This window comes from Montipora capricornis, chromosome 7 (genome assembly GCF_036669925.1).
Source record: "Montipora capricornis isolate CH-2021 chromosome 7, ASM3666992v2, whole genome shotgun sequence".
In the NCBI taxonomy this organism is placed as follows: domain Eukaryota; kingdom Metazoa; phylum Cnidaria; class Anthozoa; order Scleractinia; family Acroporidae; genus Montipora; species Montipora capricornis.
This window is the reverse complement of record NC_090889.1, coordinates 10,440,991-10,464,990: the sequence shown is the minus strand read 5'-3', so window position 1 is coordinate 10,464,990 and position 24,000 is coordinate 10,440,991. Positions and strand designations below refer to the sequence as shown.

At 39.3% G+C, this 24,000-nt stretch overlaps 1 protein-coding gene and 1 non-coding gene across 2 annotated transcripts in view; one reads left to right on the top strand and one right to left on the bottom strand.

Moving 5' to 3' along the window:
- Positions 1–24,000, top strand: part of LOC138058173 (hemicentin-2-like) — a 79,656-nt gene that overhangs the window by 37,624 nt on the left and 18,032 nt on the right. Inside the window, exons 3-5 of the mRNA XM_068904069.1 lie at positions 4,282–4,533; positions 5,802–6,074; positions 7,495–7,767. Of these exons, the coding sequence (XP_068760170.1) occupies positions 4,282–4,533; positions 5,802–6,074; positions 7,495–7,767 (798 nt within the window). The remainder of the gene's footprint in view (positions 1–4,281; positions 4,534–5,801; positions 6,075–7,494; positions 7,768–24,000) is intronic.
- On the bottom strand, positions 20,251–20,323 carry Trnas-aga (transfer RNA serine (anticodon AGA)). Its single transcript has one exon. It is a non-coding gene; the product is annotated as a tRNA-Ser (tRNA).

Here is a 24,000-nt window from a genome sequence, read left to right as displayed (position 1 = left end):
CGGCACCGAACAATGAAGAAATGAAATTTTAAATGTCTTCAGCATAGGGAACGAGAAATGAAAATAGCTTTGTGAAACTATATATATATATATATCTGATGTTCCCAACCCATTACCAGATCACCAGGTTGAGAGGTCCTCATCCTCTAATGGGCTTCTAATCCCCAGGCCACAGAGAGGTCCTAATCCTCTCATGGGGTCCTAATCTCCAGGCCACATCCAGATCACCAGGCCACAGAGAGGTCCTAATCCTCGCATGGGGTCCTAATCCCCAGGCCACATCCAGTTCACCAGGCCACAGAGAGGTCCTAATCCTCTCATGGGGTCTGAATCCCCAGGCCACATCCAGATCACCAGGCCACAGAGAGGTGCTAATCCTCTCGTGGGGTCCGAATCCCTGGGCCACTTAGTATGCAACACAGCTATCCTGTGGTCCCATTCTACCAAGAGCGCTGACCATGTAAGTCTGTGGGGCAAAGAGCAACATGTATGGAGCACTTCATCCCCACAAATACACAAAGTGTATTTCCTATGACGAACAAGAAAACAAAATTGAAATAAAAAATCTACCAATGTGGGGTAATTTACCCTCATTACTGTTACTAGTTTGCAAAACGTCTAGAATTAAAATTATGAGTGCTCGTAACATTAGAAAACTAGCACCCAAATGTTTGAAAAGCTAGGAATTCAGACTGTTTCCAGGCACTTGCTGGCCCTGCTGAGATTTAGTGTCCAAGATTGGATACTAATCAGGGGAATCACAAGTAGGTTCTCTGTTACTCCTGCTGTTATAGTGGATATGGACTGCTTCAAGACATCAAGCTGCAGGGACAGGATGGTGCTACTGTTGGGTCGATTGTACATGGTTGTATTCCTATCCTCGTCATTGTTCTCTTCTTGTTCCTGCACAGTGTTGAAGCAACAGCTGCATCTTTTTGTTACAGTAGTCCATGTGTTTTTAGAAGTTCCTATGTTTTAAAAGACTAAAATAAAATCAGAAGGGTTAAAACTCAGACTCTAAAATAAAACGAAGGGAGTTGCCCCCTTGACCGCACAATAAAGTAATTCAGGGCAGTTGAAGCTCAAACACAAAATAAACATCAGAGGAGTTGCCCCTTAAACCAAGCAAAAAATTCAGAGCAGTTGAAGAATTCTGCTGAGCAAGTGAAGATCAAACACTAAGATAAACTCAAGAAAAGGTGCCCCTTTAAACACACAATAAAGTCACAGCAGTGTAAGCTCAGACACTGAAATTAAATCAGAGGGGTTGCCCCTTTTAACACACAATAAATTCTGCAGACTAGCAGTTGAAGCTCAAACACTAAGATAAACATCAGAGGAGTTCCCCTTTAAACACGCAGTAAATTCAAAGCAGTTTAAACTCAGGAAAATAAAAATGGGGGTAGTTGCCCCTTTTTAGCCACACAATACATGTAAATTCAGAACTATTTAACACTACAGTAAACCACAGAGGAGTTCAACCTCTAGCAACACAATAAATTCAGGGCAGTTTAAGCTCAAAGAATAAAATAAACATGAATGGAGTTGCACCTCTAACAACACAATAAATTCAGGGCAGTTGAAGCTCAAACAGTAAAATTAACATGAGAGGAGTTGCACCTCTAACAACACAATAAATTTAGGGCAGTTGAAAACCAACCGATAAATTAAACATGAGAGGAGTTGCACCTCTACCAACACAATAATTTCAGGGCAGTTGAAGCTCAAACAATAAAATAAAAGTGAGAGGACTTGCACCTCTAACAACACAATAAATTCAGGGCAGTTGAAACTCAACTAATAAAATACAAATCAAAGGAGTCGAATTGTTAAAGACACAAGAAAATCTTGAGCAGTCAAGGCTAAAACACTAAAATAGAAGGCAGGGGAGTGAAACTTTGAACTGTTGCACAATGTCCCTCCTCAGATGTTCTATCGTATGCATTTGGCCATCGGGAAAATCGCGTCCTTGTTCGTGGTTGGCTACAGGTAGGTTGTTGAGGCATTCACATTTTGGGAACCACTTGATGGTGTGTTCAGATCTTTCAAGTCCCGAAGCCGGCGTTCAAGCCTTTTTAGAACTCCTGTCAAAGGTAGGTTTGACAGGACTTTTTCGAACTCCTGTCAAAGGTATCCAGTGTTGTAGTATAAGGAGTCAAGAAAGGCGATAGGCCGGAAGCCAAACACTGTTCGATGGATGTCTGGGTTTCGCTTTGGCGGGAAGTCAAACATCCTCCAGGATTTCGTGAAAGCATGATTTGCTCAATCAGAAACTTGCTGGGAGCGCTCCAAAGAGGCAATAAAAGCACATTAAACAGCTACAAACGCACAGTCTTATCAGTGTAAACTGTGATTCTTGTCAAAGCTAAAGAACAGAATGAATCACTGAACAGAAGCAAACGGAGAACCACGCTTTGATTGACAGAGGGAAAAGCGAGTGCTGTGATTGGACAATAACTGACTGCGCATGAGGCCCATAGGCTAAATGATCTTTGTGCCCCTGTATTGCTAGCATTTACAGATACATGATTGTTTGCTGTTAGCTTGACTCTAATAAGCTAAAGGTTGTATAATTAACTGTAATTTATATTCTATAAATTTTCTATACAGAGAATATAGTAGTTCCCAGAGGTTTTAAGGGGCCACTCGTGTTTTACGGACCTATTGAAGTTTACTATGGATTAGAGAGAAGCGTGGGACAAGACAGAAACAGTTTCTGTGGTGTTACTGGATCTCAGGAAGGCGTTCGACACCATCTGGCACTGTCGGGATCAAGGAAATAAACTGTATTCGTCAAATTCTCTGCTTACCTTGCCTAATGTAATCTTGAGTCCTATGTCATGGATTGAGACAAGATAAAGACAATTACGCATCTCCCCTATTAAATCTTCTCTTATTGTGAGAAGAAAGCGGCTCCTTTGTACAGTCATGCGATTTTTTAAAGCACCTTAACTTGCTATTTCATCTACGACTTCGTGACGATTTCACCAAGACATATCCAGCAAGTTGCACTGAAATCGTCGCTAGCTTTAAACTAAAACCTCTTAAATGGTTTCATGATCAGTTTTTGTGGACTTTTTTCATTTAACGGCCTTACTACCCATCGAACTCTGTATAAGTCATGTTCTTAAATTTCGTATTTTACGAGCGCATGGGTTGCTGACACGTTCTGAAAATTGGCTGTTGTCTTCGACAGCTTCTTTTCAACCGCTCTGCAAATATCAGCTACAATTTGTCCGTAAGTTTCTTTTCTTTTCGATGGTTTAAACAAATTCTCAGAAGAAACATGACCAGTAGTACCCGGCTGAAAAGCTGCCGTTACAAATTTAACTTTAAAAATCACGCTAGCAAATTCTGCATCGATCGCTTGGGTGTGTTTCGATTCCTCGGTGCGTCGGTTTGTTTGGACGGAAGTCAACTTGTGTTAACATGATTATCTGTTATTGGCTAATTTGTTAATAAGACGTCAATCAGCGTGTGTCAAGTCAACCATTAAAAGGTAAGCGTTTTTCAGAAATAGGGGGTCTTCTTGCAAGCGTTCCCTCAGTCTCTTGCCCCAACTTTCGACTTGAATGTTATCCAGTCTTTTCGACCGGAGATTGTTATAATGCAGTTGGGAATTAACAGACTCTGACCCTTTACATGTTGGCTCAGCTACTGACGATTGTGTTAGGCTCTTACATGACACCTATGGAGTTCAGGTTGTCTGCGTGTGCCAGATCATCATGCGATATTAGTTCTTTTTTTTATATATATATATATTGGCAGATCTTGAAAATAAGGTTCGTCACCTTTGGTGGCCAAATTTTCTCCAACCTAATTCGATTCTGTGTTTACCTACTCAGCAAACGAGTGCGCCGCCACGCGGAGCTCTTGGTCACGCAAAGTTTTTAGCGTCCTTCTTGTCGTAAAAATGCCATGATATAAAATTTAGATGAGGTATAGGGAAAAAAGTGGCTGCTGCATGAGGGACGAAGCTCGAATACTACTAAACTATGTTATCTACAACGTTTTTTTTTTAACCCAGAAGATAAGAACCTATTTAACAACCTAGATAGCCTAGATTTCTGTTAATTACCATTTATGTAAGAACCTGTTTAGGCTAAATTTTAGAATGGAAGGTTCTTACTCGCAGGGTTTTACTGTATACCTATGAAAAGCACATATAAGTCATCATCATCTCAATAGCGTGGTAAAACCTCTTAAATTGTGCAAGTTGAACACATACATGTCACTTTACGATTGAGCAAATGTGATGCCTATATTTATCAATTTCTCTAGCTCCTCCTAAGCTGGATGCTGCTCTTAAGAAAGACTCTATGCTTGTGTTGTTTCACTCTACATTACAATTAAAATGTATCGAGAGAGGAGACCCAGAACCAAACGTCACCTGGACTAACAATGGAACTCAAGTTGCTAATAACAACACTCTTGTTATCACTGATGTGACTTTCAAGGATGCAGGCCAATACGGATGTGTTGCAAAGAACAGGGCAGGAAATGTAAGCGGCAAAATTTGGATTGAAGTAATAGGTAAGTCAGCTAAATCACAGGGCACCCAAAGAAACTGTGTAACCATTGGAATATTTAACCGTAATATGAATTAAAATGGTCTTGAATTGTAACAAATGTAATTAAATCAATCTACTTTACAAGAAATGTCATGGATTGAGTAACAACAAGAAATGCATGCAGTCGTAAATTTAATTAATTACGATCTTACAAATGAGGTTATAACTATGCTGCAGCATATAACCTAACTGCAACTCTGTAAAGTCACTGTAAGCATCCTTTAACTAAGAGCGATTACATTATATTGCAAATTGGTTTAATTTCCAACCAAGAGGCCAAGAAATGTAACTGCATATAGTCCGCATGCCATTAAAACTTACCATGCCCCTTCATATTGCATTCACGGTGGTAATGGGTAATTTCGTGAACCGTGAATTGCCTTTTTTATTTCCCGTGAAATGTGAGATGACCTTTTTTCACGTAAAACGTGATTTTGTTAATTGCTGTGAGCCGTGATTTTTGAGAATGCCTATCCGTGAAATGAGAATCGAATGTTTAATTCATCGTGAACCGTGACGTGATTTTGCTTCATGGTTTTGTTTGTTTGTTTTTTATATTTATCTTGCGGGAGTAGGAGCCCGAGAAATTATAACAATGGACTGTAATAATACCTCGGCAGAACAAGATACAACAACGCCATCTGGATTGCATGATTCACTGAAACGTGAGCCTTCGACACGTGACCTCGCTAGCCTTGACGGCTTTGCTGGACAATCAACACGGCGAAAACTAGCTCGGAAATCGTCTCAGAAGGTCGCGAGGCTCTTTCCAGTGAGTTTCTGCCCCTCTTTACCGCACTCTGCATTATGTGCCTTTACTCCCTGAGCTTATCGCTTATATCTTCTTAGTTAAAGAAGGTTACAGTTGTATTCCTTTGTATAGCTTTCAGCGATCTGGATCGAGGAGAAAGCGACGTCATTTACTCATTAGCTTAAATTTTGGGCTCTCAGGTTTTCAAATTCGTGTTCTGCATACTAAGTAAGCCGCATTTACACACCGCATTTTCAAGCTAAGAGTAAATGACCTCTCTTTCTCCAGGCAGGCTCTGCGTCCTTTTCTGCTGATGTCGAAATAAAAGGCAAAATTATTTTGGATGTAGAATTGTGTATTTGTTTAATAGTGGTTGGAATATGTTACATTCTGCAATAGTCAGCAATATTTAATAAAAATGCGTTATATACAGTTTGCTCTTATAAAGTATCTTCCCAACATACTCTTATTTTAATCAGTCGCTCCTGTGGTTTACGTATCCCCACAAAACCAGAGTGTCGTTGAAGGAGAAACAACCAACATTAGCTGCAAGGCGAGTGGTGTACCACATCCGAAACTTTCATGGAAATTTGAAAACAGAGAGCTTCCTTGGGATGCTGTCATTACAAATACTTCCAACCAGTCACTTCTTCAGTTACCTGATACTGCAAAGTATATGGAGGGATGGTACAAGTGTATAGCCAAAAACGAGGCTGGTGAAGAATATTCCAATTCTTCTCTTCATGTATTAGGTTTGCAATTTTTGCTATGAGTTTTGTATACGATTTAGATTACGTGTCGCGTTCTTTTGAAAACAAAAGGGTTTGAATTGAATATATTTACTTTCAAATGAGATAGATTACAGTTCAAAAGGCAGCCAGGTGGATTTCTCGCTACTCCGGCTCAAAAGAAATGCAACTTTTAGAAGTTACGATTTAAGACCCGACGTTTTGACTGCCTAGTGCTTTCCTCAGGCGTGATCCAAACCTGTTACGTGACTCCTTTTATAAGCCCACTAGTTAGCGGACATTAAAGTTAAGGCAGACTTGGTGAAAAGTCTGCAGGCTTTTGAAATGTGGTGTTGAGAAAAATGGTCAATATTAGCTGGAAAAAGAAGCTTGCCAATGAGAGAGTGTTGCAAATGGCTGGTGAAAATCGCAGATTGTTGTATACGATCGAGAGAAGGAAAATAGAACATTTTGGACATGTCATGAGACACAATGAAATGCTAAGAGTAATCATGGAAGGAAAAGTTGAAGAAACAAAAGATAAAGGACGACAGGGAAAAATGTATTTAGTTTATATTTGCATATGGACAAAGCAGAAAAAGAAAAATGTTACTATTAGGAAGTATAAGGACGGATAAAGTATCACATGACCTCCTACCTCCGCAGGAGATGGAACTTTACATGAGGTGTAAACAGGTGTCAGGTACGCTGTGTATACTAGTCGTTGCAATGACTGCGAACTCGAGTATAACATCGGACAAACCAAACGTCAGTTTCGCGTGCGTTTAAAGGAGCGCGAAAGAGCAGTATTCCTTTGCAAAAAAGGTAATTAAGCTTTGTCGTAACATGCTTGCTAGACCAACCATGGAATTGGGTGAAATATGTAATTCAAACATTATCACCACCAACTAGCGATACCATCAAGTGAACGCCTTTCATTGGAAACTTGGCACATTAATTCCGCCCGCGCTCTTTCAAAACGTGATCATGGCGGTCTTTTACCTTACACCTATTTACATCTTATTGATAGGAAGTGACGCTAGTTAGTGAGTGTATGAAAGGAGTAGTATAAAAGCTTACGATCACCTCTGGAGTAGATACTAGGCAGGAGTGGAGCAGCGTGAAACTATATTAAATTTACTTTTCCAGCGATTGGTTAGATTTGCCGAGAAAGAAGTCGTTTCCTGCTGCAATATAATATATTTTTTTGATCCACAGCTTTCAGTCTCTTTACTGCATATTACAAATTCTGCAGTAAAATTTGACCAGCTTTCAAAAATTAACTTATCTATCTCATTAAAATTCCTCAAGTTTAAATTATCGGAACTATCTTTGCATTGTCGTCCAAATTTTCTTTTCTTAACACTGATTTCACTTTTTTAAGCAATGAGCTGGAACTTTGCGAGGATATTTATCTCGCCGAATTGTACCATTTTAATCTCAGAATTTCCCACTGCTGAGATATCTCCAAACCCATATCCCACAATGCTGGATGGTGATAAACTGACATTGACTTGCAAAGCCAATGAAGCTACATGGCGAATCACGTGGGAAAAGAATAACGTTTCTAAGATTCAAAGAGCCAACATCACTGAAAACGGTGACAGCAGCATCCTCCTTATTGAAAAAGTTGAACTTTCTGACAGTGGTATATACTCATGCAAAGTACTGAACAAGGCAGGGTCTGCGTCCTCGTCTGTCGATATCAGAATAAAAGGTAAAATTATTTTGGATTTAGATCTGTGTGGTTGTCTAATAGTGATTGGAGAATGTAAAATTTTGCTTTAATGAATTATTAACTCTTTGGCCTTGATAGGGTATCCAGTTTTCCCCTCCCCAAAACAAGGTTGTGTGGAAAATTTAAAGCGTAGTACAAATAGCCCTGTTATTTTACGCATAAAATCTGTTGTACAGACACAATGTGTCAACTCATTTTGACGCCGATTGTAGATGCGTTACCAAGGTAAGGGTCTTCATAGCACATTGACTGTCAAAAATATACTCTTTCGTGGTAGCACATTAGGGATCAAGTTTCATCTTCCAACTGCATAAATATGGCAGAAATGGCAGTATACATTTAAGTGCTTAAACCTGTGTTCAGTCAGCTTAAGAATTACAGCTTATGGCGGAATAGGGGGTTGAAAAGGTCAATGTGAAAGCAATTTTGTCGCTGACTGTAGAACAAAACAAGGCTTAAAGTATGGTTATTCCTCGATGAATGAGTTGCCAGTAATGGATCCCTGCTTTATACGCAAAGGGTTCTGGGATCGTGAGGGGGCAAACATTGTAAGTCGCGGTAAGAAACTATATAGCGGTAACTTATTTCGACGTCCAAAAAATGATTTTGGAAAGAGATCAACAATTTTTTTGACACAGTTTGTTCAGAAATCGATCTAGGCAATGTTTATACTTGGCAAGTGTAAGTTTTTGTTTGAATAACCGTGAAATATGAGATAAAATTTGCTCATTAACCTCCTTGCTTCCGTAATGTTATAAGGTTTATTGTGAAATGGTCATGAAATATTAAAAAATCAGGTATAAATCTGGAGGAAATAACTCAATAAAGCCGTTTCAGTTGCATTTACGTGTGTATAGCGGGCTAGCTTTTGGCCTGTTTCCAAACTTAGCAATTCAAATAATATTGCAAATATGCTTGGTGGCGATCATTGTGCGGTGTGGGTTTGTGACCAAGATCGAAAGTACCCAGAAATGCAAAATATTCTTCCTCACGTTGAAATAGTAAGATTTTACTCTTCCAGGAATTAAAAAAAAAAAGGTTTTGTCTTTGGCTAGCTAGAGCTTTTAATGTTCAACGTTTCAGTGAGTACGAAGGTCTGTTCAAATCATTTTGTACAAGGTTACAGAACTTCTGAATGTCCTACCGACCAACTTTGTACATAAAAGAGTGCGATTAGGAGAGTAAACCTTAAAGACCTGCTCCAAGGATCAGATGTACAGAGAACTAGTATATAAAGATGACACTTTTCACGTATTGTTTGAATTTGAAGCTTGACAAGTTTCCTTGGATCCAGTGAAATACTTGTAGATGGAAGTTTGACGGAAGGAAAAAGTTGTTCAACAGCAGAGGCATATGAATTCCCAGTGTTATCGAAATCAATTGAAACAGAGAATGCTGTACTCTCTGGAAGAGTAGCATTACAACAGCTTCCTCGAGACAGATTAGGAGATTTAAATATGGTTTGCTTGAGCATAATCATCGTAATACATTAAAGTGATTCAGGGATACATTGTAAGAAGGGAATGTTTTGCCACGGGCAGGGATTAGCTCGCGCTCCCTTTTACCTTCTGCGGTCGAACGCAGGAAGTCAAACAGCAATTAACTTCTCACTTGCTTTTAATCTTCTCTACAGTTCTTACAACAGTTCTTAGGGATACGTTCTCCACAAGTAGTTGTTCAAAAGAGCACCTTAGACCGAAAGATTCGTTTACTTATTAGCGCTCATGGTCCAGGCAACGCAATGCGATTGGTCAAAGGATTAGAGGCTTAGAACGTGATAACGTCAACTACAAAAGGGGTGATTAACATGAACTACGAAGGTGTACCTACGGCTGCACGAAACATGATCCATGTTGATGACTTAAAAATTGCAGTACCGCTAGGCCATGAACTAGTCCATCTAAGACCAATCGCAGTGGTTGCTTGACCAGGATCACTACCCTAAACCTTCTCGACGGAACGTGACTTCTCAACTAATAAACTTAAAGTAACAAAGACTAAACCAACCGAAATAAACAAGGGATTAACAATATTAATTAATGTACCTGGCTAATCCAAGCCCTAAACTAATAACGTCAATACGGGATTAATGGTTAGTACGGTATCGGAATCTCTACAACAATAAGGATGGAACTACAGGGTTGTTTCTCGACAGTGCAACAACATTTGACCTAACCTTAGTTTAGCGTTACAATCTTTATTAAGGGGACCTGGGTCGAGTAATGGCGGCATAAAGACGTGCGTTGCTGTCGCCCGCCCATTTTTCTGCCCTATTTTGGCAAATGGCCGTTTATTTTGGTCAATTTCTCAGCAAAAGAAAAACCAGATCTTCAGCTTCCTCCGACGAGTCAAGTCTTTCGCCGGAAATAAAAAAAACCAAGCAGTACTCCTCGCCAACGCACCACGAAGACGAAATAATGACAGCTCTCAGTATGACACAAGATGTTGGTGCAACTCTGCAAGCAATCCTAGCAAAACTGGAAAAGCTTGATTCAATAGAATCAGCCGTGAAGAAGATTGAAGCCAATCTCGAGAACTTAGAGAAACGAACCCAAAGGCTAGAAGATCTCCAAACAACAACGAATAAAGATATTGACGACCTAAAAGAAGGAATCAACTTTACCGGACAACAACTGAAGGAAAAGACAGAAGCTGCGGAGAAAGCGCATCGACTCTACGAAACTCAATTAGCAGAGCTGACGACAAAATGCCAGAAAACTGAGGTTCTGCTAGAGGAGGTCCACACTAAAGATCTTTACTTAGAAGCCTACTCTCGCCGGGAGAATATTAAATTCACCAACATAGTAGAATCGACAGAAATAGGCGACCGCTCTGGTAAAAACACCGAAGAAGTTCTTCGAAATTTTTTGGAACGGGATCTCGGTTACAGGGATGCAAGGAGCGTAGAAATCCAGCGAGTACATCGGATCGGTAAAAGCAAAGATGGAAATCCGCGTCCTATTCTAGCCCGTTTCCTCAGGTACAAAGACTGTGAGCAGATCTTTAAACTTGGTCACCGACTTAAAGGCACTAACTTCCAAATGTTCCGAGACCTTCCCAGGGATATCATTACCCGAAGAAAAGTACAGTTGGATGCTTTTAAAGATGCCAGACGAAATGGAGTTGCTGCCTCCTTCAGCCAGTCGCAACCAGACAAACTGTATATTAAAGGTAAATTGTGGCCCGTCGGGCAAAAATTTACTGTCTAACCCACATAAAATATCTTTGTTCAGATTACCTGCAAATTTCTTCAAAGGTTTCGCAGTTTCTTTTTTTTTTTTATTGCCAATATGCGTTTAACTAATTAGAGGCGGTCGACAGCTTAAATAGTCTATCAGAGCTACAGGCTTTTTCTCTTGTTTACTGTAGCAAGATGCCTAATTTCTCAACCAAAAGTCTTTTAGTAATTTTATTCAATTTGTGTGTGTTTTCGTTGTACTGTCTCCAGGGCATAGCAATCTATCTCATCAACAATAGCTTGAAGGCATGTGGTCATTTAGATATCTTTTATTGTGAAAATGCAAAACCGTCAACTCCGTTTCTTTCATCACTCACAATACAACAGATTTGAAAATAGTTTCCCTTAATGTCAGGGGATTGGGAAACAATGCCAAAAGAAAAGAGGTGTTTAACTGGCTGAGAGTAAAAAAGAAATCTATTTATATGCTGCAAGAGGTCCATTGTTCTCAAGAAACTACTGATAAATGGACTTGTGAGTGGGGATATAAAGCGCTCTTCAGCTGCTGCAGCAGCAACAAAGCAGGGGTTGGTATTCTTTTCAACAATAACTTCAATTGTCAGATCCACAAGGTTTTCTCGGATCCGAATGGTCGCTTTTTAATATGTGATATCGTTGCTGATAGCAAGCGTCTGACTGTGGCTAACATCTACGCTCCGAATGAAGACGATCCAAACTTCTTTCAGGTTTTCTTCGATCATTTATCAAACTTTAAATGTGAGGAAATTATAATTGGTGGGGACTTTAACTTAGTTCTTGAAGTTGAAAAGGATAAGACGGGTGGCCTTGCCAGAACACACAAGAATGCCTTAAAAGTGATTCAAGACTTCTCTGAAAATCTTGGTTTGATTGATATTTGGAGACTTTTCAACCCGGAGACCAAGAGATATACTTGGCGACAAAACCAACCAGTCATACACTGTCGACTTGATTTTTTTCTAGTCAGTGAATCATCCTTATGTGATGTGACCCATGCAGATATTCTTCCTGGCTTCAAAACGGATCATTCGATGATTACTCTTAATGTAGCTTTACACTCGAACCCTAGAGGCAAAGGTTTTTGGAAATTGAACGCGTCTCTTCTAAGCGAAATGAGATATGTCCAAGAAATTAAAACAGTAATTGAAAACACTGTGAACCAATACAAAGAAGACATCTCGGTGAACCCAGCCCTACTCTGGGAGATGATCAAATTAAAGGTGCGAGAGAAATCAATATCCTATGCTGCATACAAAAACGTGACAATAAGAAAACGCGAAGAAATGTTGGAACGCGAAATCGCCTTTTTAGAGAAACATATAGACAATTCAAGCAATGGTAACCCCTCATACCATATTGTTGCAGAAAGAATTTTTACCTTAAAGAAAGAACTGGAAAACATCTTTGAGTATCGGACCAAAGGTGCAATTATTAGGTCAAAGTCGCAATGGTACAACGAGGGCGAAAGGAACTCTGCATACTTTCTAAATCTTGAAAAAAGGCACTGTAAACAAGGAACAATTAGTCAATTAAAAATTAATGACACTGATTTCGTCACCACAGATAGAGATATCTTATCTGAATGTACCGCTTTCTACAAAAACCTTTATACGTCAAAAAAACCCGACAGCCTCCAGTCCACATTCTTCTCTGAAGTGAACTCCACTTCTTTGTCGAATGAAGAACAAATTTTATGTGAAGGCCCCTTAACTCAAACGGAATGTCTCGAAGCCCTGAAGAAGATGGAGTCCGACAAAACGCCAGGAACAGATGGACTTCCTGCCGAATTTTATAAAGTTTTTTGGAAAGACATTTCTCCTTTTTTAATTTCGGCACTCAACTATGCTTTAGACTCTGGTTGCCTTTCAGTGACGCAAAGACGAGGGGTGATTAAACTAATTCCAAAAAAAGATGCGGAACTGTACTTCATCAAAAATTGGAGACCTATTACCCTTTTGAATACTGACTACAAAATCGCAGCAAAATCTATTGCAAACCGAATTAAACTAGTACTTCCAAACCTTATCAATCATGATCAAACAGGATTCTTGAAAGACAGATTCATAGGCGAAAATATCAGACTTATCGACTCTATTATCCAATACGCCACAGAAAAGAATATCCCGGGCCTATTACTTTTTATTGACTTTGAAAAGGCATTTGATTCTCTCGAATGGTCCTTCATACATGACACACTAAGTTTCTACGGATTTGGTGCTTCATTGATTAACTGGGTGAAAACCCTGTATAGTAATACTGAAAGCTGTATTCTGAATAATGGATGGGCAAGTAATTTTTTTGAGATTCAACGAGGTGTTAGGCAAGGCTGCCCGCTCTCACCTTATTTATTTATCCTATCAGCAGAGGTGCTTGCCATGGCAATTAGAAAAAATACTAATATAAAGGGAATCTCTGTAAATAATGTGGAAATTAAGTTAAGTCAGTATGCCGATGACACAACACTTATATTAGACGGGTCACGCGAATCTCTTTTTTCATCCCTCGCAATGCTTGACGATTTCAGCAAAGTTTCTGGCCTCAGACTCAATGATAAGAAAACTGAAGCTCTATGGATCGGCGCAAGTGTTGGAAATGATAAAATTTTGTTATCAGGAAAATAACTCAAATGGCCAAAAGACAAGGTTAAATCCCTAGGTCTATGGATTTCAACAGATCCCGAACTATCTGCCTCCTTAAACTACAATGAGAAACTCGAAAAAGTTAAAGAAATCCTGAGATGCTGGAAATACCGCCGACTCACATTGCTAGGGAAAATCACTGTTATCAAATCACTAGTGGTCTCCCAATTAGTCTACCTGCTCTCACCTCTTCGCTCAAACTACAGAGTTTTAAACGAAATAAATGACTTACTCTACACTTTTCTATGGAATGGCAAAGGAGACAAGATAAAACGGAAGGTAATGATCAACGATTTCGGTGATGGTGGCTTAAAAATGATTGATATAAGTTCCTTCAATAAATCCCTCAAAACGACTTGGATTAAAAAATACTTGGATAACAATAACAAGGGAAAATGGAAATTTTTTTTCGATATAACCCTCCAAAAATATGGTTGTCAAAATTTTTTTTCCTACAACCTTAATGTTAAGGACATCTTATCGAAAATAACAACTTCGGATGGCTTTTTAAAAGAAGTATTAGAAATTTGGGCAGAAGTTAACTTTGAACCAGAAATAGCATCGAAAAATCACTTTCTGGACCAACAACTTTGGCATAACTCCTTAATAAAGATAGCCAACAAGACAATTTTTTTTCAAAATTGGTTCAATAAGGGAATAACTCGGGTGAAGCATCTTTTAGGATCGGACAACAACTTTCTCTCGCTAAGTGATTTTCGCTGTAAGTATGAAATTGACCCTCGCCCTCTCAGCTTCTACGGATTAATATCCGCTGTTAAGTCTATTCGGATCGATTCAAATTTTCAAGATCTACAGAACACCGACCACGAAAAGGAGCCACTTACAACAAGAATTTTACAAGTCAAAAAAGCAACTACCTTAATATATAAAAAAATGATCAGTATCAAGAGCTTAACCCCCGAGTCAAGTCAAAAAAAATGGCTACAGGATTGTGACCTACCAACAAATGACAACATAAATTGGACTGCTGCTTATATTTTAGCTAAACAATGCACAAAGAGCACTAAGCTAATAGAGTTCCAGTTTAAATTCTTACATAGACGCGTATCAACCAATAACTTCTTATTTAGAATAGGTCTAAAGGGCGATGAAAACTGCAGCTTTTGTCACACCTCCTCTGAGTCACTTATTCATCTCTTTTGGACGTGCAGCCACACATCTCACTTTTGGAATAAACTTACTGAATGGCTGATAAACCTAAATGTACTTCCTAGGGATTATGCTTTGACAAATACTACTGCTTTGGGTCTGAGGCCAGATATCTCTCAATTCGCACTTCTTATAAATTATTGCTTTCTCTTAGCACGATATCACATATGGCTCGCTAAGACAAAAGAAGGCCATCCAAATCTTACACATTTCATACGCACTTTAAAATCACGATATGAAATAGAAATAAAAAGTGGAGACACAAAGAAATGGAAACCTCTTGCAGGATATATGAGGATCTAATTAATATTAGTATATTTCTTCACCTATCTGTATTTATCTCCTACCCATTAGTTTCTTTCAAATCTCCTGTCAGGTGCATATCTTACATTACCTGTAGTGAACCACATGCCTTTACCCTGTTTTTGATGCCTCCATAGTGCAACTTCAAGCTGTAATGATAATTATCTATTTTTCTTCTTTTTTTTTTTCTTTGCCCTTTGTCGTCACTGCATGTGTTAGTAGTACTGTCTTCACTGTATTTGTTAGTCGTGTAGATTTGTTAGTCGTTGTAATTCAAACACTGTTAAAATTAGAGTAATATCATGTAAATGGAGCTAGTGCTGTAAGTAGTCAGTGCACTGTTCGTAAGCATTGTATTCTCTTGTATTCTTGCAAATAAAAAAAATATATATATCTTTATTTACTAATATACACTAAAGACCAGGAGTACAGCAGGTGCACGACAACACGTACTAGAAGCTCTTGTCAACAGAATTCTTTTAGCTTCTCTAGTTAATTAACCCAGATGGATTAATCCCGAATAAGAAATATATCCTATTTTGTCCATTTTGGATTCGCTCTGACGAAGGGCTAACGCTCGAAACGTCAGCTTTTAGAATCTCTGTACGGTGGCCAATTTACATTATCAACTCCGTTGATAAAACCAAATATATGAATTAAATCGTTTACAAGGCCAGCACACGCACGAGAGTTTCCGTGAGAGACATTAGAACGCCTTTGTGTATAAACCTAGTTGTGTTTTCCAGCACGTGCATTTTGCCGGGCAACGGTGTGGCTCCTTTGTTGAAGTGGTCACGTCCGTCTCTTAACATACTGTCTATAACTTCAACACAAGATCAAGTCTTTCCTAAATTATCAATAACTTCACACTACTTGAAGATAAATTCACACTACTAGAAATAATAAACACGCTTCACTCTAAAAAACTTTGTGCCTTGCAGCACCATTCGTTACGCACAATTAACTTTAGCTGCAGAAGCATTTGTTACGCACAATTAATTTTAATGATACGACAAAAGTACTTAGACGCATCGTTAACTAATAAGAGAAAGACACGATTGAACACGCAATTTTTTTTACTTATTTAACATGTACCCACAGAGTATGAAGAAAATAGTACGTAGCGACAATTTGTCCATACTAGACGAACTTAGAATGCGTTTTTTTCCGTAGCCTCGTTTTCATGCGTGGTCTAAATGGAGGTTTCTAAAGCATCCCCTAAAAAGCCCCAGAGCAGGTTGCAAAACTGGCAACATGTATTTTTCCTGTTCCTTAGGGTTCCCTCAACATATCTAAAGCAGTGGCTTGCTTTCAGCAGTAAATGCCTACGGAAATACAGATGCTGCCAGACTAATACTCACCATATTTGATTTTAAAAAATCCTCGTCGGTCTTCCATGAATACCACTGAACGAGGAAAAACTGTGTTCGGCCACCTTAATAAAATGCGTTATATACATTTTGCTCTTATAAAGTTCACCCAAAAAACCCGATTATCATTTTACAACTACAGAGTAAAACAAAAGAAGCAAGGCTGGATACTCTACAGCGCATTACTCAGTAGTGTACGTTTAACTAGTCTCAGTTACTCAAGTAAAGTAGCTCAGACCACGAATCAGTAAACCGGTTGATATATTTTAAGAGCACTAGTACGTACAATGCCGATCTTGTTATTTGGGCACTTGAAAACACTTTCAAAGTCCTGAAAGTGATTGCTGTCACGGTAGCGCACTCTTGTAGAGAAAAATAATGTAGTTGGCAACAATGAAAGAATCGCTAGCTTCCTCTTAATTTCTCGAGTATTGGTGCCGATGGCATCGCAGAAGATCAGAATATAAAATCCCTGCTTTAAGATTGAGGAAAACTGTACATCGAGGTTTTGAGAGTGTGTTATGAAACATTTCAAAGGGATAACTTAAGTTAGTTTTATTAAAATTATTAATTGGATATTTGGGAGCGCCTCTTCTCATACCCATATCTACCTTTTAGTTTTAATAGAAGGCATAGCAAACATTCGCTTGCTTCTTAAGTTGTATTGAGAAGTATTTTTGTGCGCGGGCAGCAGGGTAGTTAATTTATGCAGACCATTACTCTCTTTGAGTGATCAGAGTTACGCATAACTCTTCTAGTCTATCGATAAGCGTTGTTAAATTTGTATCTTCCAGCGCTTTCCTATATGATGCTTCTGGATGCATAATCCTTAAAACTCGCCTCTGAACCCTCTCAATTTGATCAGACAAATAGACTGGTAAACTAAAATGGAAACTAAGCTTGAGAGGCATATTCCAAGACAGAATGAATACATGGGCAGAAAAATTGAACCAGAGAAATGTGGTCAATACCAGCGCGTTTAAGTTGCCTAAGCAAATAAATTCGCTGAGAGGCTTTCGCAGAAATTTTGTCAACGTGGTCGTTCCACTTTAGGTCATCCCTTGTAGAAACTCCTAATATTTTAGACAATTTAATAGTTTAACAAAACAAATGGGAGCTTTGACAATTTGTTCTCCACATTCACCATCGTTCATGTAATCGACCAGATATTTTAGTTCAAGCATTGGCATGAGTTGACAGAATTTTGGGTTGGGTTGAAAACAGTCCTGAATATGTAAAAACAAAGAGTTGGAATAAGAGTTTGCTAATTATGGTTGTAGAGTTCAAGCCATAGCTGTTTCGTTGAAGAACTCGCTCCCAACAATACACTGAAAAGAAATGTTGACTTTTCTGAATTCTTTTTTGATAGGGCACCAAGAACTAACCAACTAACTAACCCTAACCCTAACTTCTCCCAAAACCAGAACAGGTAGGGTTTTTAAAGTGAAGTGAGCTTCGTTGTTCCTTTCAAATATCTCTGTTCCACCGTTAGTCTGTTAGTAATGAATATGTGAGCAAAAACGTGATGGGACTTGACGGGTGTCTACTCACGCAGGCGTTTTGTTTTTCTTTTGTTTTGTGTGAGTGTGTGTGTGTGTGTGTGTGTGTGTGTGTGTCTGTGTGTCTGTGCTCAAGCTCTGTGTGTACCAAGTAAGTAGTCACTTTTCAGTAAGACTGTGTATTTAATCTATTCCTGACAAACAGAAGGTTGTTACTAGAGACAGTTTTTTAACTTGATCATCCTCATCAGTATATTGTCTAACATTTGTGGGGAAAGCTAAATATTATGTACTGTCAATTCCAAACAAACTTCAATTTCACTCTTTTTAACTCTATTTGGAACAACAACAATGACATTTCTATTTGCACATTTTTATCTAACTAAACGATGGAAATCATTAGAAAACGCAAGGATCTAGCTACAATGTATGTGTGTACTGGTCGTTGTAGCAAAGCAGCTTTCGAGTTCATCATTACTACTTAAAATTGAACACTCGATAATGGAAAAAAATGAAAGAAATAAAAACTAGCAAAAGGATTATGGTTGAAATAGACGAATTTTACAGGTAACAGTTGTATAAGAATAAAATGTGTTTGAAACTAGATGAAACTACAAGAGTCTCTGAATTGAAAAATATATTTACTGCGAAAGGCTTGCAAAAACCGATGAGAAATTTTGCAAAGTAATTTATTCAATACAACAATTTTGTTCTAGACAAATCTAATCTTGGTGGCACTAAGACCGTGCAATGTTCCTTAAAAAAGGAAAACCAGAGTGAGCATTAGATGGTTAAATGGTATAAAATTGGCACCACTGCTAGTGAACTCAATCCAGACAAAAGAATTGAGGTAAAAGGCGTCACTTTTGATAATAAAAAATGTTGAAATGGATGATGGGGGAACATATGAGTGTCGAGGACAACGTTACACTAGATTGTACACAGTTTACGTCAGTGGTGAGTTTTTAAGTGCTTAGAAAACCATCAATATGCCACAAATCATTATTATAAACAAGAACAACAACAACATAATAACAGGGCCTTAGCCAGTATGAGGCAATCTAAGGCACCTACCTCAGTCATTTCTTTCCTTTTTTTTGTTGTTGATGTTGTTGATAATACAGGATATCAGTACTGTAAGCGTCAAGAACACCCTAAATACCTATGAATATAACTTGCCTTAGTTATATTTTTTTGTGGCTACCGCCATGAATCAAGTTTATCCTCCTCATCATCATCATAAACATCAGCTTAAATTTTCATGTCCATCAACATTATCCTAATCATAAAGATCATCACCACCATGATCTTCATTGTCCTCATCAATCTTCAAATTCCTTTATACCACAATCTTGGACAGAACTCGTTGGGAAAATGTGACGCTCTAATTTGTCTGCGTGATAAAGAGTAAATTCTCCCTACTTGCCCCCCCCCCCCCCCATTCCAATGTTGCTTTAAAAAGCGACCAAAGGCTTGCACAGTATTTTGCATCACATTATCAACATTGGTATGGGGGGAAGGCCAATATATTTTGTGATTGCATGCCAAATGATGCTTAAGCTGGAATTTTCCCCAAGAGTTTTGTCCAAGATTGCAGGTACATTAATTTCTCGTGTACTTCCGTCAGTGTCACTCGACTTAACATTAGCTCTTTAATCACCACTATCCTCGCTGTTTGTTTATGTGGTCTACTGAGAAACTGTTTCGCAACTTAATCATTTGCGTTGCTTTTTCCTTCTTAGAACGTTCGTTTCATTGCACATTACCAGCAATTACATATACTTTTCATAAGATTCCATCAGTCATTTATCTTCATTAGCTAACATTTTCAGTCTCTACGTGAAAGTAATCATTGCAGTTATGAAGCAACTAGACCAGTTGCAAAAAAAACCTGATGAATCAACAGGACTTGAATCCCATGAAATTGCACTGCACTTGCTCTACCATCTGTCCTTTCAGGCCAACTGGGAGCTGGTCGCTTGTAAGTTCGTATTGTAACCCGTAATACGTGGCGGGTGAATGATTTGGGGTGCTTGTATGAAATATTTCATGGGTTTGCGTCCTGTTTAAGATTGGATTGTTTCAGGCTTCATTCGCAACTGACCAAGTTGCTTCATAACTGTGATAATCTGCGCAACCCCAGTTATAATGTACGAACTTTTTATATATTCTCTCTATCATTATCATTATCATTATCATTATCATTATCATTATCATTACGATGTGTTATTACTGCAGAAAATTTATCCATTCGAAAAAATCCGATCCCCAGATGGGATTCGAACCCACGACCCTCCGTGATCTAGTCGGATGCTCTAACCACTGAGCTACTGGAGACTCTATGATGAGCAAGGGTAAAACGTGGGTCTTTGACTCGAGCTGCATCACGCAGCTACAGATTCAAATAATGACTGACAGCATAGCTCATAACGGCATCGCGCAGTCACCTTAAAGCACATCTGAGATTCGCAAATTTGGAACACCATAAGAAAAGGCAACGAGTAAGACAACCCATGTTTCCTTGAATAATAGTCAAATACTTAATGACAAATGACTCCTTACCGCTCCATGCTACTGTACTAACGAATCTGTCAAATGCCTAGGCATTTAAGGGACGAAGGAGGCTATCTTTAGATAATGGCACATCACACCAACTGCTTTGAGTTGCTTCTATTGTCAATCAAATTTAAGCAATTGTTTCTTTGTTCCCGGGAGAGAAGAGAACAAAGTTCTTAAGCATTTTGACAAAGCATTCTGCTCTCGGTAGTAAAATGACTTTATCATGCAAATCATCTACTCCTGCCTGTCTAAGAAAATGTTCCGCTATTAGCTCCTTCTGTTCGTCCACCAGCATTTGTACATTAAATATTGCCATGTTATCTGTGTCGTCGAAGCCTGGATTCAAGACAAATATACCCAAAACCAGAAACCTGTTTCCGGAGGAAATAACTTGAGGCCGATATTCTTTTGACAGTGAATATTCGAATAAAGGAGGCGGGTGATTACGGATGTAAATGTTATCACCTCAGTGCACGATCTTTATAATTCGACCTTAAAAGATATTTCAAGCTAATTCCTCCTACGTTTAATTATTTGTCCCAACCCCTTCAACGGGAAAACCTTAAGTTGCTCGCACAATAGCGGTCATTTTGCAGCTACATGACCCCAGAACATGTAGCAGTTTTCAAATCATATTCCATACATATAACGCAGCATAGAGCGGGAACCTATAGCGGGGATGAAGCACCGACCAAATCACAACATGTACAAAGAGAACAAACTGCGCCATAAGCATGTGCCTGGGACATCTAACCATTTTACTCACACACTACAAGGCATTTTACAGGCATGTGTAGCGGGGAAAAAACCACAACTAACACTGTCTTAACGGATTACAGTGTAATGTGAAGTGCTAAGTATCTACCCCATATCAACGATGTGAGCGTTAGCCCTACAAACTTAGCACTTCACATTACACACTAATCAGTTAAGTCTGTTCAAATATAAGTGCTACACGGCAAACGTTTGCAAAAACGCAATCCTTCCTTGTTCCTGTACATGTTCATAGCCGTAACTTTTTCTTCAGTTTTCACGGCCTGCTCCCGTCTGACCTTGTAGCTCAGTCGGCAGAGCAGCGGTGATCTAACCCGAAGGTCGTGGGTTTAATTCCCACCCTGGTCAGAGTTTTTCTCTGTCCTTGTGTGGGCCCATTTCCATCAGTAGGGCTAACGCTCACATGGTTGATATGGGGTAGAAACTTGGCACTTCACATTACACTCTAATCGGTTAAGTTTGTTGAAATATAAGTGCTACACGACCAACGTTTGCAAAAACGTAATCCTTCCACAACTAACACAGATCATTAAGCACAGCAGAGAGAACACTTTTCAGAGACGTGTAGCGGCGGTCAATTCGTGTTTCGTTCACATGATAGGGTTATAGCAGGCGCCTGTATCGGAGGCGCGCATCAGGTACAACAGCAAATAGACCACTTTCGATATATTAAAATCCAGCTTGATAGTGAGGCTTAGAGGACACAAACACAAGAAATGAATAGACAAGTTCATTAAGTTTCCTTTGTTTGTGTCCTCTACGCCTCGCTGCCAAGCTGAATTTCAATATATCGAAAGTGGCCTATTGCAGACTTACATTCGCAACTGCAGCCATTACATGTCTCGGGTACATGGAGCCGCAGTCAAATCCTGTTTCATACATACGAGTGGAACTGTAGCAGGCACTATTATAAGGAGCTCACAGCAGGGACAAAACTTATCTACGCACACACATTCGCCACTGCAGTTATTACGTGTCTCAAGGGCATGCAGTAGCAAGGTGTCGCATTGTCTGAGTTCTTCCTACCACACGATTTCACACCGATGTTTTGTCACTGCAACATGTTTCGCCAAATTTCATTTGGTCGAGCTTCATGCGGCACGTTGCAGCAACGAATGTTGCAAAAGGGACGTTTTTTGTCGTGTGAACAGCTCGGGAGCGTGCGCCCTCAGCTTACTGAGAGATTTAACCAATCACAGGCATAGAGACGTCCATGAGACATGTTCCCGCTGATGTGCTTCATTGTATGTGTTAGTGGTGGTTTTGTACCCGCTGCATGTCCCCGCTAGACATGCCTTTAAATTGCCCCGTAGTCTGTGAGTAAAATGGATAGGGGTTTCCGAGGGACATACTTATGGCGCAGTTTGTTCTCTTTGTACGTGTTGGTATTTGGTCGGTGCTTCATGTCAACGCTATAGGTTCCCGCTCTATGTCGCGTTATATGTATGGAATATGATTTTAAAACTGCAAGTACATGTTCTGGGGTCATGTAGCTGCAAAATGGCTGTTAGTGTGCGAGCACCCAAACGCTTGAAGCCCTGGTCAGACTCGTGAAGTTTTCTTTTTATTAGCGCGTGCATTATTTATGAGAATGGAATCGGAATCTGCTGGTTTTCAAATTTTCGCTAACTGCTGGCTGTTCGAACTTATAATGGATAGTAGCTAGGATTGGTGAATAGGGTAAAGCTATCAGCATAAAAAGCCACAGAGATTGCCGTTTCATGATTATTATGGCGCTTTTTTGAATTGGTAGGAGGCAAAGGAATTTATTACCAGCTATCTGGAAAAGCCAACATTTGGGAGAAGGTTCGACTTAGATAGCATTCACTAAACATTGTCTCCCGTAAAACGTTTTCTAGCCTATTGCTGTTATCAGAGATTTTCAGTACAGTATGAACTCCGGGGAAGAACGGGCTCGATCACATATATTCATGTACATGTAGTTTTGAATTTACCCAGATTGATAATTCGCCCGCGTCACACGGCGGCCATATTGTCCCGGGAGACCAAGAAAGCTTTGTTTTACCACGCCAAGCCTCGCAGTGGAAACCATGGGGGTGAGAATTAGCGTGGTAAAACAAAGCTTTTTTGGTCTCCGGGACAATATGGCCGCCGTGTGACAAGGGCAAATTAACAAAAAACCGCCAAGTCCCCTTTGACGCTATTTAACGATTATTTAGTAATATGAAGAAAGTCAGAAAAGATATTAATAAATTCGCATCAAAGTGATGGTTTCTACAGAGTCAACAAATTGAAGCCGAATACCCTGGTAATCCGAAAGTCTCGAAACTCAAGTTTGTTAGAGACGCAAAAATATGACACACTATCAACGGATACCTCTCGAATTTCAAAGAAATTAACTTCGCTTCGGGGAACATTGAGGGTCGAGGGGAAACAAAACTCACTGTTTCCCGTGGGGCCAGTCATTAATTGTTTTGTTATACCTCCCAACTGAAAATAGAACTGTTTTGCTCAGTTCTTGGAAGCTTTCGTCCAAATTTTGCTCTTTGCATAAGTCTCTCAACGTTTATACGGCATTGTGGGTGGCCTTGTTAGTAGATTTCGAGCTTTTGTCACGTAGAAGCTGTTCAGTTTCTTCTTCAGGTCTTGTTTGAAACCATTTAGCTGCCATGACTGCGTAAAAATTGTTTGCTTGACTCGGCTGGCATACACATTTGCCG